The sequence below is a fragment of the Mustela erminea genome, chromosome 10 (assembly GCF_009829155.1).
Source record: "Mustela erminea isolate mMusErm1 chromosome 10, mMusErm1.Pri, whole genome shotgun sequence".
NCBI classification, from domain to species: Eukaryota; Metazoa; Chordata; class Mammalia; order Carnivora; family Mustelidae; genus Mustela; species Mustela erminea.
Window position 1 is genome coordinate 30,857,365 of NC_045623.1, and position 18,594 is coordinate 30,875,958.

Sequence of the window (18,594 nt, forward strand, 5' to 3'; positions counted from 1 at the left end):
GAGAATGAGCACTGGTACTTGTATCATCTCCCACACACAGGGAAAAAATAAAATCTGTGCCTGTCAGAATATCACACCTGATAATTAATAAGGTAAAAACTAATTCAGACAAGCTTTATCACTAGATGTTAAAACCACAGGTTATAGGTTGTGGAGGAGCAGTACATTCACATGGCCTGAAAGAATCACTGCACATTTTATTAATTATAAAGGAAAAAAATGTGCCCTTCAAATGGTGAGATCTGGTAGTAATCAACTTAAATAAAGTGCCAATATTGGCAATACCAGTAATGGGGTAGTCTGACATGTGCTTCTTGATGGGATGCAGAATGTGGTGTTCTAGTTGACCTGGACTTTTCAAAAGATTCAGTATCAAGAAGAACAGAAGGAAAGAGTAAGTTCAGGAAAACCTAAAGTGCCAAGTGCAACATGTAATTATAAATAAATCCTATTCTGGAAAAAGAACAAGAACAAGCTGAAGTAGTATTTCTCAAGGTTTTAATGGGCATACAAATCAGCTGGGCACCCTATGGAAATACAGATTCTAATTCAGTAGAAGGGCAAGGATTAGGGTGAGGTAAGACAGGAGACATGGGCTCAAAATTTAAGGAGGCACTCACTCTCAGGGCCATGCCAAACGACAATGCTACATGTATACAACCCCAACAGTAAGCATCTCCCTAAATTTTACACCAGAAGCAATTTACTTCCTTTTTTTAAGATTTTATTTATTATTTGACAGAGAGAGACACACAGAGAGAGGGAAGAAAGGGAAGACAATCAGGGGGAGTGGGAGAAGGAAAAGCACGCTTCCCACTGAGCAGACTCCATCCCAGGATCCTGGTATCATGACCTGAGCAGAAGGCAGACGCTTATCGACTGAGCCATCCAGGCGCCCCCCACTTCCTTCACCTTAATCCCAATTCTGTTCAGTAGGTCTGGGGTACAGCCAAAATTCTGCAAGCCAAACAAGTTTCTAGGTGATGCTGATATTGCTAGTCCACAGACCATACTTTAAGTAGTAACGCTATAAAGAACAATTTTAAATAACTGGAAAAATTCCAGTATGGACTGTGTGTTGAATGATGTCACTGAATTGATTTTTACTTTCTCTGGTGTGTAGAGTGGTATAGTCACCTAGGAGAAGTTTCTGTTCACAGGAGATGCAGGTTTAAATATTAAAGATGTAAAGTCTTATGACATCTGCAATCTTCTCTCAGGGGTCTAACAAAAAGGAAATGTATAAGTATGAGATTGGGTGGGTACGTGCACAAATGGGTATGTGTGTGTAGGTGTGTGTGGGGAGAGATGAAATGAATGTAGCTAGAGTTTAACAGACAGTAAATCTAGGCAGAGGGTTCACAAATGTTCTCTGTCCTATCCTTTCCATTTTTTTGCAGGTTTGGAATTTTTCAAAATAAAATTTAATTAAAATTAATAAATCAATTTTAAAAATAATAAAACCCAGAACACTCACTACTCTGTTGGTTTTATTATTTGAACAAGGAGCTTGAGAGTCTATGGATAAGAGAGTCATTTGGATAAGCATTATTCACCTCATACGAACCAACTATAAATACACGTGTGTATATATGGACAAAAAATGAATGAAATTAAAACAAAGACACTGCTTCATTGAAGCAAAGAACTTCCTCAGGAGTATAGTCTAGGGGTAACCAGGTATAGGCTCTAGTCTACCTATCTTCAACAAAAGCAGCTAAGTTCTTTCACGGTGGTGCACTTATGACTTTCTTTGGGAAAAGAAAAAAATTCAGAGTGGAATATAAAAGCAAAACAAAACCAAAGAAAGTAAGTAAAAAAAAATCTCTAAATCTAACAGGCACCTTTTCAATATTCTATTTAACCACATGTAATATAATTGCTTTAATTTACTGGTTTCTTATTCCCGTTCAAAATTTCGCATCAATCTTCTAGTTCTCAATAGTCATACTTTCATAAGTGATATAACTTTAAACTGATTCTTACAACTCTTCCGCAGATAGAAAATTCAGAATTTTTATGATTTCATTAATTATATTTGTATTTCCTTTGTTAATGGTTGAACTGACTGCATTTTTTAAGAATTTACCAATTGTAAGAATATATTCTTTGATTGGTTATTTTTTAAAAATTCACTTTTTTAAAGTCATAATTTTTTTTTAATATTTTATTTATTTGACAGAGCGAGATCACAAGTAGGCATAGAGGCAAGCAGAGAGAGAGGGGGAGGCAGGCTCCCTGCTGAGCAGAGAGCCCAATGTGGGGCTCGATCCCAGGACCCTGGGATCATGACCTGGGCTGAAGGCAGAGGCTTTAACCTACTGAGCCACCCAGGCGCCCCTAAAGTCATAATTTTTTATGCAAAGAACAAATAAAGGTATGTAGAGGGCACAGCCAAAGTCAAGAAAGGAAGGTGGTAATAACAGAATCAAGAAGAAACTCAATTTCAAACTTCAATTTTGTTGGTACAAATACCCTGTATGTTAGGTTTGGTATAGCTTGAGTCACAGGAATGTTGTTTCTATGTTTCTTCTTCATTTTGGTATTCGCCCCAATAATATAAAACCTTCCTATTAAGGGAATAAAACCCAATGACATAATTTCTTCTTTTACCAATTTTAATACCTGGTTACTAACATATGGAAATAAGCTACTAGATGTGTTAGGCAGCTTAATAAAAAACAGGAGGTAAGTGGCAATATAGATTTTATTTAATGAACTTATTTCATGCCTTTTATAATTATTTTTATAATGATTTTTTTTCATGTTAATGATGTTAGATGTTATTTTTACATGAGGAAATTAACTGACATGGCATTAAATGTTGAAAGTTTTGAAGAATACTATATGAAAGCTATGGATAAATATATAATTGTGTTTAAAGGCATACTTGGTAACAAAATGGATTAAAAACAGAATACTAGGCAAAAATAACACTGGATTTTTAAAATATTCTTTATATTCAAGCCATATATGACAGAAAAAACATTCATGTTTAACAAACAGCATGTTTGGACCTATTTTTAACATTAAAAATGCAAAGGAGAAATATCAAATATATAATAAGTACTTATTAAACTTTGAGTAACTGAGTATGTGTTAAACTATTATAGGTACCTCATTTCATCTCCTCCTCATACTGACCTTCCTCCAGAGTATTACTGTCTCTATTTTACTAATGAAAAACTTAAAGTTCAGAGACTTAAATGAACCAGCCAGGGTTAAAGTTAACTAGCAAGCACTCTGAAATCAGAACTGAAACTCAAGTCAACTCAGCTCCTAAACCCATTCTTTAAACCATGAAGACAGAGTATCCATGAAACTGTATTTTATCTGGAAATTCTGATTTTACCGTTAATTAATCTTATAGGAGAACTGGTATAAAGAAGCAAAACTCAACTGCTTGTAGATTCATCTCCCTTCACTTCTGGGTTTTTTTGTGTGTATTTTTTTTTAAGATTTTACTCATTTATTTGACAGTCAGAAATCACAAGTAGGCAGAGAGGCAGGCAGAGAGAGAGGGGGAAGCAGGCTCCCTGCTGAGCAGGGAGCCCGATGTGGGGCTCGATCCCAGGACCCCGGGACCCCGGGACCCCGGGACCATGACCTGAGCTGAAGGCAGAGGCTTTAACCCACTGAGCCACCGAGGCGCCCCTTCACTTCTTCTGTTAATTCTTTACTGGTAATGTTAATAAGTAGCTACAGTTAAAAAAAAAACATTTTCCATTAAAAAAGAAGCCTTACTTCAGGCAAAAAAAAAAAAAATGAGGTTAGATAATCCACAAAACAGATTATCAACAATCAAATAATTAAGATTATAATTCACAATGAAGAAAATATACTCACAGAAAGTAAGTTCACTGACTCAGGTAAAACCTTTACTTGTGAGTTTTTATCCAAGTAATTTTTGCAACTTACAGAGAAAAGTGTAAAAGCTACAGAATGTCTCTATTAAAAAAAAGTTTTAAAAAATTAGCATACTGGCCTTGATTGTTTCTTCAGATACTTGGTTCTGTAATGTTCGCAAAGCTTCATCTTTCTTCATGTTTTCCTTTTCCATCTCCTAAAAACACATAGATTAGTAGCAAAAATATGAGTACATGTATAAATATTTTAATTTTAGCATTACTAATGGGCTGTTAAGCAACTGATTTAATTAGAATTAAAGGTACGTTATAGAAACACAAGTATTTGTCAGCGTTTAAACAACATTTTCAGGAGCACCTGGTTGGCTCGGTCAATTAAATGTCTGCCTTTGGCTTGGGTTATAATCCTGGGGTCCTTGGATTGAGCCCTGCATTAGGCTCCCTACTCAATGGGAGTCTGCTTCTCCCACTCTCTCCTTACTTGTGCTCTCTGTTGTTATCTCTGTATCTTTCAAATGAATAAATTAAAAAATAAATTAAAAAATGAATAAATAAATATAATAAACAGCACTTTTACAAAGATGATTTTACCCCTTTGCTTTCCGTCAGGAGTCTGTCTAGAGATTCAAGATGATGTTGTTTACATATTATATCTTGCTGCAAAATGGACATAGTCTTTTCTTGTTCTTTAAACTGTTGGTCTTTTTTCTCTAGTTGAGATTCAAGCTAAACATAAAAACACGATTTATTATCTTTCATATTATTTTATAAAAAATCATGAAACATGTTATATACAGAAAAGAGTATAATACTTCCAAGTTAAATTACAACTGAAATTAAATAGACTTTTGCATTGTGCCAAATTTCCTTCAGTTTCTCTCCCTTGAGAGAAGAAATGAAATCACATAGCCAGGTCTTATCGTTCATCAATACAGCTGATTTCCTCCCTCATCAATTGAGCTGACCCTTGACCAGCACAGGTTTGAATTGTACAGGTCCACTTATATGAGGATTTTTTACAGTATAGTGCTGTAAGTGTATTTTTCCTCTTCCTTACAATTTTTTAAATCACATTTTCTTCTCTCTGGCTTACTTTATGGTAAGAATACACTATATAATACATGTAACATACAAAATATATATTAGCTAACTGTTTTATTATCACCAAGGCTTCTGGTCATGAGTAGGCTATTAAGTTTTGGGGAGTCAAAAGTTAGATGTGAATTTTCAACTGTGTAGGAGGACTGTGCCCCTAACTCTTAAGTTGTTCAAAGGTCAAATGTACTATGCTGATATGGTCAGTATTATTCTCGGGCATGCTTCTCACACATGTTTTTTGTGTTTACTACATATGTAGGTCTATGAATGATATGTAATATATTTCTATTTTAAAATTTTACACAGACAATATCAAAACACATGCAAGTTTTAGTGGCTTGATTTTTTTACTCAATATTATTTTAGATATTCATCCCTGGATAGTTATCTATGTATCCATATGTGGATCTAGTTCATTGCTTTTTCTAACAGTACAGTATTCCACTGTAACAACAAACTACAGTTTGTCTTCTCTTCTACTCAAAAACAGTTTAATATTCTATTTTTCACCATCACAACAATGTTAAATACATCCTCTGTGCATGTCTCTTTATGTATTAGAGTTTCTTTAGAATAGATCACCTAGAAGTGGACTTTCTGTTTGTAGGATAAGCACATTTCCAATTTCATTAGGTATTTCTCTTCAAAGTGCATCAAAATTTATGCTTATATTAGAAATGTAGAAGATTCTCACTCCCACAACTTCAACAATAACTGGTGTTATCAAAATTTCAAAATACTTTTGTAAAGACAAAATAGGAAATTACTGATATGTGTAATATGCATATATGTGCATATTATATACAAAAGTGCAAAAATTATGTGATATATATAATACTCACATAAGTATATAATACAAATATGGCAGAACAAATATGGCAAAAATTATGTGATATATATAACACTCACATAAGTATATAATACAAATATGGCAGAACAAATAGAAAGTATTAAAACTAAGGAACTCTGAGGGACACCTGGGTGGCTCAGTGGGTTAAGTCTCTGCCTTTGGCTCAGGTCAGAGTCCTACGATTGAGCCCCGCATCAGGCTCTCTGCTTGGCAGGGAGCCTGCCTCCCCCTCTCTCTCTGCCTGCCTTTCTGCCTACTTGTGACCTCACTCTGTCAAGTAAATAAATAAAGTCTTTAAACAAACAAACAAACAAAACTAAGGAACTCTGGAAACAGTAAAATAATCAAATAACAAATTAGAGGAACAGAACAAATAAAGATGGAAGAAAAGTGAACAGAGCCTGAAGGACCTGCTGGACACCATCCAGTAGACCAAAATGCAGATCATGGGAGGAGAGGAGAGGGAAAAAGGGACACTGAAAATATCTGAAGAAATAATGATTGAAAATGTCAAAATTTGGGGCACCTGGCTGGCTCAGTTGGAAAAGCATGCAACTCTTGATCTCAGGGTCATGAGTTTGAGTCTCATGTTGGGTGTAGAAATTACTTGACTAAAAACTTTAAAAAAAAAAAAAAAAAGAAAGAAAGAAAATTTCTGAATTTAATGAAAGACACTGATAAAAACATCCAAGAATCTCAACTCCAAGAAAGATGAACTTAAAAGGGAACTGCATGAAGACATATTATAATGAAAACTTTCTAAAGACAGGGGTACCTGGGTGGCTCAGTGGGTTAAAGCCTCTGTCTTCAGCTCAGGTCAAGATCCCAGGGTCCTGGGATCAAGCCCCACATCAGGCTCTCTGCTCAGCAGGGAGCCTGCTTCCTCCTCTCTCTGTGCCTGCCTCTCTGCCTACTTGTGCTCTCTGTCTGTCAAATAAATAAAAATCTTAAAAAAAAAAAAAAAACAACTTTCAAAAGACAGAGAAAAAATCTTGAAATCATCAAGAGTTAAATGAGTAATCATACACAAGGATCCACAATAACATTACAAGCAGATTCTCATCAGATACTTTGGATGCCAAAAGACGTGTTGAAATGTCCACCAAGAATCCTACCATCTGGCAAAACTGTCCTTCCAAAGTGAGAAAGCAATTAAGACATTCCCAGATAAATAAATGCTGAGGGGGTTTTGGCCACTAGATATGCCCTACCAGAAATGCTCAAAGGAGATCTACAAAGTGAAATGAAAGGACACCAGACAATAACTCAAAGCCATATGGAGAAATAAAACTCTCAATAAAGATAACTGCAAGGATAATTACCAATCTAGTATTATTCTAACAACGGTTGTAATTACATTTTTTGTTTTCTATAGGATTTAAGAGTCTAATATATTTAATGAAGAAAAAAACCAGTTAGTGTAATTTATTAGTATAAATTTGGTTTGCAATTCCGAATCTTCTTTTCTACATAATTTGAGAGACTAACACATTTGAATGAATTATTAGCTTGTGTTTTAGGGCACACAATGTATAAAGAGATAATTTTGTGACATTAACATTAGAAAGGAGTGAAAATGGAGCTGTAAAAGGAACAATATTTGTATATTAGTGGTTAGGGTGGTACAAATTCAAATTAGAATAATAAAACTTTAGAATATTAAATGTAATACCCATGACAACCACACATAGAGCAATACAATATTCACAAAAGGAATGGAAATGGGAAAATAATTTTAAAATTTCACTACAAAAAAACAAACTAAATTCAAAAGGAGATAATAATGTAGGAAAGGAGGAACAAAAAAAGCTATAAGGCCTATAGAAAACAAACAGCACGATGACAAAAGTCAGTCAATCTGTATCAGTATTTACTTTAAATATAAATGGATTAAACTCTCCAGTCAAAAGATAGAGACTGACAGAAGATAAAACACATGATTCAACTACAGTTGTCCCTTGAACAATGCAGAGATTAGGGTGGTTGACTGCATGTGCAGTTGAAAGTCAGTATATAACTTTTGTCTACACAGAAACTTAACTACTAATAGCTTACTGTTGACCAAAGCCTTACCAATAACATAAACAGATTAACACATATTTTGTATCTTATATGTATCATATTCTTAGAATAAAATAAGCTAGAGGAAAAATATTAATAAAATCATACATTTACAGTACTGCTTTAAAAAAAATCCACAAATAAGTGGACCCATGTAGTTCAAACTCTTGTTGTACAAGGATCAACTGTATATGCTGTCTATAAGAGACTCACTTGAGATCCAAAGACATAAACATGTTGAAAGTGAAAGGATAGAAAAACATATTCTATGCAAATAAATAACCAAAAGAGAGCAGGGGTACCTACACAAATATCAGATAAGACACTTTATATCAAAAAAGTTTTTAAAAGAAAAAGAAGGACATTATTTACTAGAAGGCTCAAAATAATAGTGAGATTTAATAATTATAATGTTTACTCATGTAATGACAGATCATCAAAATATATGAGGCAAAACTGACAAAACTGAAGGGAAAAGTAGACAGTTCTACAAAAATAGTTGGAAACTTCAATACCCCACTCATAATAATTAGAAGACCAGACAGAATATAAGTAAGGAAATAGAGGACTTAACATAATAAATCAACTAGATCTAATAGACATATACAGAACATTCTACCCAACAACAGAATATACATTCTTCTCAAGTGTGAAGGGGACATTTTGCAGGATAGACCATGTTAGGCCACAAATTGAAATTTCAACAAATTTAGAAGTACAGATATCATTCAAAGTATCTTCTCCAACAACAATCAGATGAAATTAGAAATGAATAATGAAAGGAAAATTTAAAAATTCACAAGACTGGGACATTAATTAAACAGATTTTTAAACAATCAATGAATCAAAGAATTCACAAGGGAAATTAGAAGAAATCAGGAGACAAATGAAAACAAAAACACCACTTACCAAAACTTAAGAGACACAGCCAAGTGGAGCTAAGGGGTAATTTACAGCTATAAATGCTTATATTCAAAAACAAAAAAGATCTCAAGTCAATAATTTAACTTCAAAACATAAGGAACTAGAAAAAGAAGAACAAACCAAACCCAAAGTCAGTTGAGAGAAGGAAAGAATAAAGATTACAGTAAAAGTCAACAAAATGGAGGACAGAAAACAAAGTGTATCAATGAAATGAAAAGTTAGCTCTTAGAAAAAACAAAACAAAACTGATAAATCTTTAGCTAAGTAGATTAAAAAAACAGAGAAGGCAAATTACCAAAATCAGAATTGAAAGTGGGGACAGTACTGCCAATTATACAGAAACAAAAAACGTCATAAGGGAGTACTATGAATAACTGTATGCCCACAAACTGAATAATCTAAATGAAATGGACACATTCCTATAAATCAAAACCTACAAAGACTATATAATGAAGAAATAGATCATCTGAATAATGACCTAAAACTAGTAAGAGGTTCAATCAGTAATCAAAAGCTCCCAACAAAGAAAAGCCTTCAACCTGATAGATTCACTAGTGAATTCTACCAAACATTTAAAGAAAACTAATGTTCAACTTCAGCCACATGACAACTTCTTTCAAGATATGTCTCCAAAGGCAAAGAAAACAAAAGCGAAAATGAACTTCTGGGACTTCATCAAGATCAAAAGCTTCTGCACAGCAAAGGAAACAGTCAACAAAACAAAGAGGTAACCCATGGAATGGGAGAAAATATTCACAAATCACAGTACAGATAAAGGGTTGATATCCAATATCTATAAAGAAGTCCTCAAACACAACACACACAAAACAGATAATCACATCAAAAAATGGGCAGAAGGCATTAACAGACACTTCTCCAAAGAAGACATACAAATGGCTAACAGACACATGAAAAAATGTTCATCATCACTAGCCCAGCGAGATTCAAATCAAAACCACATTGAGATACCACCTTACACCAGTTAGAATGACCAAAATTAACAAGACAGTAAACAACAAGTGCTGGAGAGGATGTGGAGAAAGGGGAACCCTCTTCGACTGCTGGTGGGAATGCAAGTTGGTGCAGCTACCTTGGAAAACAGTGTGGAGATTCCTTAAGAAATTAAATATAAAGCTACCCTATGACCCTGCAATTGTTTACTATTGCGTACTTACCCCAAAGATAAATATGTAGTGAAAAGAAGGGCCATTTGTACCCCAATGTTCATAGCAGCAATGGCCACAGTCACCAAACTGTGGAAAGAACCAAGATGCCCTTCAACAGACGAATGGACAAAGAAGATATGGTCCATATACACAATGGAGTATTATGCCTCCATCAGAAAGGATGAATAACCAACTTTTGTATCAACATGGATGGGACTGAAGAGATTATGCTGAGTGAAATAAGTCAAGCAGTCTGTTGCTCAGACTGGGTAATGTTATTGCTCTATATTTCAAGCTCATATTTTTACACACAAACACACACACACACACACACCACCCCCAATGGAGTATTATCCAGCCACAAAAAAGAAAAACATAGTATCTTACTCTTTCAATCTGCTTTTCCATTTCTTTATGCTGTTCAAGATGAATTTTCTTGGCCTTTTCAAAAGCTAAACAAATTTTCTCATGTTCTGTATTGATATTGGTTTCTAGACTTCTTATCTTTTCATTCTTTTCCTAGACATACAAATACACTTTAAAAGAATACAACTGACAACTAGTTTTACATAAAAGTACATAAGTAAAGCATTAAATTTGTCATACTCTATTCTTTGAAGAATCACAGTAGTTAATATGTAAAACTTCAAAAATATTTAAACAGTTACTGAAAAGACAAAATAGTTATTTAAAAAAACTATTTGTGGAGCATAACAAATAGCATGGAGGACAAGGGGGGTTAGAGAGGAGAAGGGAGTTGGGGGAAATTGGAAGGGGAGGTGAACCATGAGAGACTATGGACTCTGAAAAACAATCTGAGGGCTTTGAAACGGCGGGGGGTGGGAGGTTGGGGGAACCAGGTGGTGGGTATTAGAGAGGGCACGGATTGCATAGAGCACTGGGTGTGGTGCAAAAATAATGAATACTGTTATGCTGGAAAAAAAAACTATCAAAATAAAAAGATTTAACTATTTCAAAGTACTGAAAAGCATATCAAAGAAGTATACCATTTCCTTCAAAATTCTACTATAATAAAAATGAGAAATTACAGATAACAATTTACCATATAAGCCTATAAACTTAAAGAAGCAAAAAAATGAATCATCAGAAAAATTTACTAGAGTTTATAGTTTCCTATACAACAATGATACTAAAACAAGCACACTATCACAAATCAAGTGCCTTAAAGTCACAGTGAATTTGTAGCCAAACAGTAATTTTTACCATAAGCTCCTGTTCTAGCTCTGCATTTTTTGCAGCAATAGAGGAATAAGCAACTATTTTTTCTTCCAGCTGTTTCTCGAGAGTTAAAAGTTGAGAACATTTCTTTGTCATCTGAAAACACATTGAAATAAATAAAAATAAATTAAATGAATAAATTATTATTTCTTAAAAATTACTTTTAAAGATAAGTGACAATCTAAAAGAAAAATAGTGAAGGGGAGACCAGATATATGACAGATTGTCCCATCTTTTTCTTAAGTGTGGGGTAAAGATTTTAAAATGAGAAATCAGACACTTTAAAAGTACTCCTATCAAAAAAAGTATTCCTACAGACAGCATCAGCTTCAGTCTAAAGTGTGAATATAACATATACACATGTGGTTCTGGTCTATAATTGCCTAAGAAGGCATCCTTATTCTGTCCTCAATAGAAATGAAGATCAAATACTCACAAACACGCATTATGCAATTTTCAAAATGTAATCCAAACATATCTGCATCAGAATCATATGCACTTGTTCACAAATGGAGATTTCTAAGCATTACTCCATACCAGAATCATTAGAACAGTACCCAAAATCTGCACATTTAACAGGCATCCCAGCTCATTCTGCTGTTAGCTAACATTCAAAATCATCTATTATCACTCTTTTTCGTCTAATTACATAATCCAAATTCTTGACTTGTTGAATGTTTATTAACCATATTAACTTATACTTGGAAGAAATAATAGACTGCCATACATTAGAAGTTCTACCATATTTGATACCTGCTAGCCACTAGAGAGTAATTTCTTACTTTTAACATAGGTTAAAACCCAAAGGTTTCCAAATATGATTTTAAAAGATTTTATAACTGATATATAAGTCTGGACTTACACATCCAACTTTGACACAACTTTACAGGACCTTTTTTCTTGTCTCCACAGTTAGTACATACAAACAGCTAATTCAGGCTTACTTCACTTTCCAGTTTGCTCGAGTTTGAAGCTTTCTCCAGCAGCTCCTCTTGTATCAGCTGAAACTGACTAGTTCTGTGGGCCATGTTAACCTTCAAATCAGAATTCTCAGCTTCTATTTGCATCAACTTAGCACGCAGTTCTTCTATTCCAGAAGCGAGTCTTTGTCTTTCTCTTTCATACTGCTTATTCACAGTATATTGATTTTGGTCTTTTATTCTTTCTGCTAACAAACATAGAAGGAAAATTGTTCTGTATAAAACTTAAAGAATAGGGGTGCCTGGGTGTCTCAGTCTGTTAAGCATCTGCCTTTGGCTGGGTCATGATTCCAAGGTCCTGGGATCAAGCCCTGTGTCAGGCTCCCTGCTTGGTGGATAGCCTGCTTCTCCCTCTGCCCCTCCTTGCACTCTCTCACTCATTTGCTCTCGCTCTATCCCAAATAAAGTCTTTTTTTAAAAAATCTTAAAAATCTTTTAAAAACAAACTTAAATAAAAACCTATTAAATGTTGAAAGATCTAGTTATAAACAAAGTTTAATTTCTCATCTAAAAAATACTAAAGGGAATGGAGAAGGAGACATACATTAAGGAAAATATAATGAAAGAACATAGTAAGTAAGGTACTTTCCATATTTAAGTACATAAAAGTAGGAATAAATTCTTCTGAATCACTCACTTTTCTAGACTATTCCTTTATAACAGAAAGAGTCCTTCTCTCACTCTAAAAGTATCCCCCCCCCTTTTTGGATAGAAAACATTGTTTTTAAAAAATCATTGTTTTATAAAAAAAGCTGTGCTGTTTCCTTAAACTGAAGTTGACCATAAAGTTTCTCTGGATAACCTGGAATCATTAAGAATATTTTGATATAGTGGCACCTGGATGGCACAGTTGGTTAAGCATCTGACTCCTACTCGGGTCATGATCTCAGGGTCCTGGGACAGAGCCCTGAAATCAGGCTCCCTGCTCAGCAAGGGAGTCTGCTTCTCCCTTTCCCTTCTGACCTTTCCCCCACTTGTGCTTTTTCTCTCTCTCTCATGTTCTCTCTCACTCTCAAATAAATAAATAATCTTTTTCAAAAAAAGAGTATTTTTGAGGCACCTGGGTGGCTCAGTGGGTTAAAGCCTCTGCCTTCAGCTCAGGTCATGATCCCAGGTCCTGGGATCAAGCCCTGCATCAGGCTCCCTGCTTAACAGGGAGCCTGCTTTCTCCTCTCTCTCTGCCTGCCTCTCTGCCTACCTGTAATCTCTGTCTGTCAAATAAATAAAATCTTTAAAAAAAAAAAGTGTTTCTTTAAAAAAAAAAAAAGAGCATTTTCATGTACTGTACACAGATGCAAGTTCAAAAACTGAAGAACGGAATTCTTCCTAGTCTAAACTAGCTCATAAGAATTCAGTGATGCTTTTTGAAACTACTGAGGGTTAGCAAAAATAGTTGTTCAAACACATCCTTTCTCTACTACACACATATAAACCTACTCGCATCCAAAAGTGACTGAGTTTTCAGGAGTGCCTTAAAGAGACATCATCTATATGGCATGAAAACACACATAGGTATGGAAATGTGTAGAGATGTATTATGCTTTCAAGGGTTGCTTAAGCAGCCATCTCCTACCAATTCTCCATGTTCCTAATAGTTCACATTCTAGGCTATCTATCTATCATTAGCTCTATACTCTTTGATGTAAGAGAATTTATAACATATTTATTAACACCTCTAATAACTAGCATGCACTCTGCTAATAATCTCATTACTCATTCCTATTCTCTCTAATCACTTAGCTATCTAATTTTCTCTGCTGTCATTTTTCCTGCCACCAGTCAATTATACTTGAAGATAGACCATGATAAGTTAAAGATACATAAGTTAACCACTAGGGCAACCATTAAGAAAATAAAGAGGGGGGGCGACTGGGTGGCTCAGTGGGTTAAGCCGCTGCCTTCAGCTCGGGTCATGATCTCAGGGTCCTGGGATCGAGCCCCATATCAGGCTCTCTGCTCAGCGGGGAGCCCCTGCTTCCTCCTCTCTCTCTGCCTGCTTCTCTGCCTACTTGTAATCTCTCTCTGTCAAATAAACAAATAAAAATCTTTAAAAAAAAAAAGAAAAGAAAAGAAAAGAAAAGAAAGAGGTATAGTTAGCTAATCAATAGTGGAGACAAGAATGGAATACTAAAATATAACTGATCCAAAAGAAAGCAGGAAAGAGGAATAAATGCCATTAAAATAAATACCAAACAAACACCAAGAAGACAGTTTTTCTCTCCCTCTCCCTTTGCCCCCCCACAAGGGGGCAAAAGTACTATTATTTAAATAAATATAAAGGTACTTGATGTAAATTTTACTTACAATAAAGTGCAGCCATTAAAAATATAAAGTTCGATACATTTGGTCAAATGTTTGTTTTTTTCATAGGCTTCATCTTTGTAACTATCAGCACAATCAAGACATCTAAAATTTCCATCAGAAACAAATGGCCAACAGACAGACATATGAGAAGTGTTCAACATCACTAAGTATCAGGGAAATGCAAATCAAAACTTCAGTAAGATATCACCTCATACCTGCCAGAACAGCTAAAATAAAAAACACATTTGGAAAACAATATGGAAGTTCCTTAAGAAACCAAAAACAGAGGGCGCCTGGGTGGCTCAGTGGGTTAAAGCCTCTGCCTTTGGCTCAGGTCATGATCTCAGGACCCTGGGATCGTGGGTGCTCTGCTCAGCAGGGAGCCTGTCTGCCCCCTACTGCTTCCCTCTCTGCCTACTTGTGATCTCTGTCTGTCAAATAAATAAATAAATTCTTTAAAAGAAAAATAAGCAGAATTATTATATGATTTAGTAATTTTACTACTGAGTGTATACCCAAAGAAAATGAAAACACTAACTCAAAAAGATATATGCACCCCTATATTTATTCCATTATTATTTACAATAGCCAAGATATGGAAGCAACCTAAGTGTCCACCGATAAATGAATGGATAAAGAAGATAGGGTGTGGGTGTGTATAAAATGGAATATTACATTTCAGTAATATCAACCATAAAAGTAGTATCAGCCATAAAAAATAAAAAATAACAAGATTTTGCCATTTGCTACATAAATGGACCTGGAGGATATAATGCTAACTGAAATAAGTCAGAGAAAGACAAATACTGTTTGATTTCATTCACATGTGGAATTTAAGAAACAAATGAACAAAGAAAAAAACACAAAAATACACTCATATATGGAGAACAAATTGGTTGTTGCCAGAGGGTGGGGAAAGAGTTAAACAGATAAAAGGGATTAAGAATACACTTATCATGATGAATGCTGAGTAATGTATAGAAATGTTGAATTACTATATTGTATACCTGAAGCTAACATAACACGCTATGTTAATTATACTTTAATTAAAAAAAAAAAAAACTAGAAAAACATATCCGCAGGATCCCTTGTACTCCTTCTCAGTTTCCTTTGGGTTTTTTTTTTTTTTTTAAAGATTTTATTTATTTATTTGACAGAGAGAGAGAGAGGGAGAGCAAGCACAGGCAGACAGAGTGGCAGGCAGAGTCAGAGGGAGAAGCAGGCTCCCTGCAAGCAAGAAGCCCGATGTGGGACTCGATCCCAGGACGCTGGGATCATGACCTGAGCCGAAGGCAGCTGCTTAACCAACTGAGCCACCCAGGCGTCCCTCCTTTGGGTTTAATTGTCCTTAATTTTTCCTACAGTGAAAGCTTAGATTATAGATTTTAAACATTTCTTCTTTTCTAATCTAAGTGTTTTAAGGTATAAAATTATCTTTAGGCAATGCTATAGCTAACACTAATTTTTATATGTTGTATTTTCATTTTATTTACTTCAAAATATCCTATATCTTTTGTGTGTGTTTATTTCCAAATATTTAGAATTTTCTGGCGAATTTTTGGTTATTAGTAGTGGACATTAGGTTGTATGAATGAACCTGATTTCAGTTTTTTTTTTTTAATTTCAGTTTTTTAAAATGTTTTGAGACTGCATTTATTAGCCAGCATATGGAGTATCGTGATGAATATTTTAAATACATTTGAGAAAATTGTATATTCTGGTGATTACTGTATAGAGTGAATGTCAATCATATTAAACTTCTTTATAGTACTTAAGTCTTCTTTCCTCTTAATGATTTTTTAAAAAGATTTTATTTATTTATTTGACAGAGAGAGATCACAAGTAGGCAGACCAGCAGGCAGAGAGAGGGGGAAGCAGGCTCCTTGCTGAGCAGAGAGCCTGATGTGGGACTTGATCCCAGGACCCTGAGATCATGACCCGAGCATAAGGCAGCGGCCCAACCCACTGAGCGACCCAGGCGCCCCCTCCTGATGATTTTCTGTGTACTTGTTCTCTCAATTACTGAGAAAGTACTTTTGAAATCTTCAGATATATATGTGGATTTGTTAATTTATCCTTCTAGTTCTGTCAGCCTCAACTCTGATTTGTCCAAAATTAATATAGTTATTCCAGCTATTTTTTTATTGATACATAATTGACATATAACACTATATTAGTTTCAGGTGTATGACATAATGATTTGGTATATGTATGTATTTTGAAATGATTACTACAATGTCTATTTAATATGCATTATCACATATAGTTACAAATTTTAGGGAGGGATTACAGCTTTTAAGATCTTCTCTCCCACATAAACAATGAATCCTGGAACACTGCATCAAAAACGAATGACTAACATAACACAATAAAGAAAAAGAAAGATATTCTCTCCCAACAATTTTTATACATATAATACAGTATTAGTAACTATAGTCATCATGCTATATATTACATCTCTAGGACTTGTTTATATTATAACTGAAAGTTTGTACCTTTTGACCACATTTACCCATTTTCCCCATCCCCAAGTCCTGCCTCTGGCAAACACCAGTTTCTCCTCTATGAGTTTGTTTTGTTGTTTTGACATTTCATACATTAGCGAGATCATGCAGTATTTCTTTCTCTGCCTGACTTCTTGTTTAACCTCATGTCCTCAAGGTTCATCCATGTTGTCACAAGTGGCAGGGTGTCTTTTTTAAGGCTGAATAATATTTCAGTGTGTATGCGTACATTATATACATATATATAGTATAGGAGTGCAGACATCTTTTCAAGATAGTGATTTCAGGGGGTTGGCAGGATAGAGTAACCAGATGATGGGTATTAAGGAAGGCACATGTTGTGATGAGCACTGTGTGTTATATGAAACTAATGAATCCTTGAACACTACATCAAAAACTAATGATGTATTATATGATGGCTAACTGAACATAATAAAAAGAAAAGATAATGATTTCAGATGTCAGATAAATACTCCAAACTGGAATTACTACAACATATGGTAGTCCTATTTTTAATTTTTTGAGGAACTTCCATCCTGTTTTCCAAAGCAACTGTACAATATACGTGATCACCAACAGGGCACAAGGGTTCCCTTTTCTTCACATCCTCACCAATGTTTATTTCTTGCCTTTTTGATGATAGCCATTCTGAAAGATGGGGGGTGATATGTCATTGTGGCTTTGATTGCATTGCCCTGATGATTAGTGCTGTTGAGCATCTTTTCATGTGTTTGTTTACCATGTGGATGTCTTCTTTGGAAGAATGTCTATGTAGATCCTCTGCCTATTAAAAATATATATATATATTTTATTTATTTGAGAGAAAGAGAGAGCTAGGGCAGGAGCAGAGGGTGAGGACAAGCGGACTTTACACTGAGTGCCAAACCCAACCTGGGGCTTGATTACATGACCCTGAGATCAAGACTGAGTTGAAATCAAGAGTCAGGGCGCCTGGGTGGCTCAGTGGGTTAAGCCGCTGCCTTCGGCTCAGGTCATGATCTCAGGGTCCTGGGATCGAGTCCCGCATCGGGCTCTCTGCTCAGCAGGGAGCCTGCTTCCCTCTCTCTCTCTCTCTCTGCCTGCCTCTCCATCTACGTGTGATTTCTCTCTGTCAAATAAATAAATAAAATCTTTAAAAAAAAAAAAAAGAAATCAAGAGTCAGATACTCAAATGACTAAGCCAGGTGCCCCGCCTCTGCCCATTTTTTTAAATTAAATTTTTTTGTATTGAGTTGTAGGAATTTTTATGTATGGATATTAACGCCTTATCAGATATGATTTACAAATGCTTTCTCCCACTTTATAGGTTGTCTTTTCTTTTGCTGGAGAGAAACTTTTTAGTTTGATATAGTCCCACTTATTTTTACTTTCTTGCTTTTGGTTTTGGTCTTAAGTCCAAAAGAAAATCATCATCATCGAGACTGATATCTAGGAGATTTTTTCTTACATTTTCTTCTAGTTTCATGGTTTCAGGTTTTATATTCGTCCATAATCCATTTTGAGTTGATTTTTGTCTGTAAGATAGTAGTCTACTTTCATTCTTTTCCATTTGGCTATTCAGTTTTCCTGACAGTGTTTATTGAAAAAGCTATCCTTATCCTA

General features: G+C 34.9%; 1 protein-coding gene across 9 annotated transcripts in view; it reads right to left on the reverse strand.

Annotated features, from left to right (window-relative positions):
* Nucleotides 1–18,594, reverse strand: part of CCDC18 (coiled-coil domain containing 18) — a 110,752-nt gene that overhangs the window by 60,718 nt on the left and 31,440 nt on the right. For 8 of the 9 annotated variants that reach the window (XM_032301656.1, XM_032301653.1, XM_032301652.1 and 5 more), the window contains 5 exons: nucleotides 12,149–12,372; nucleotides 11,190–11,300; nucleotides 10,353–10,484; nucleotides 4,458–4,592; nucleotides 3,986–4,063 (listed from right to left, as the gene is read on the reverse strand). In XM_032301656.1, the coding sequence (XP_032157547.1) occupies nucleotides 3,986–4,063; nucleotides 4,458–4,592; nucleotides 10,353–10,484; nucleotides 11,190–11,300; nucleotides 12,149–12,372 (680 nt within the window). The remainder of the gene's footprint in view (nucleotides 1–3,985; nucleotides 4,064–4,457; nucleotides 4,593–10,352; nucleotides 10,485–11,189; nucleotides 11,301–12,148; nucleotides 12,373–18,594) is intronic. The other variant, XM_032301650.1, reaches the window with a different exon arrangement.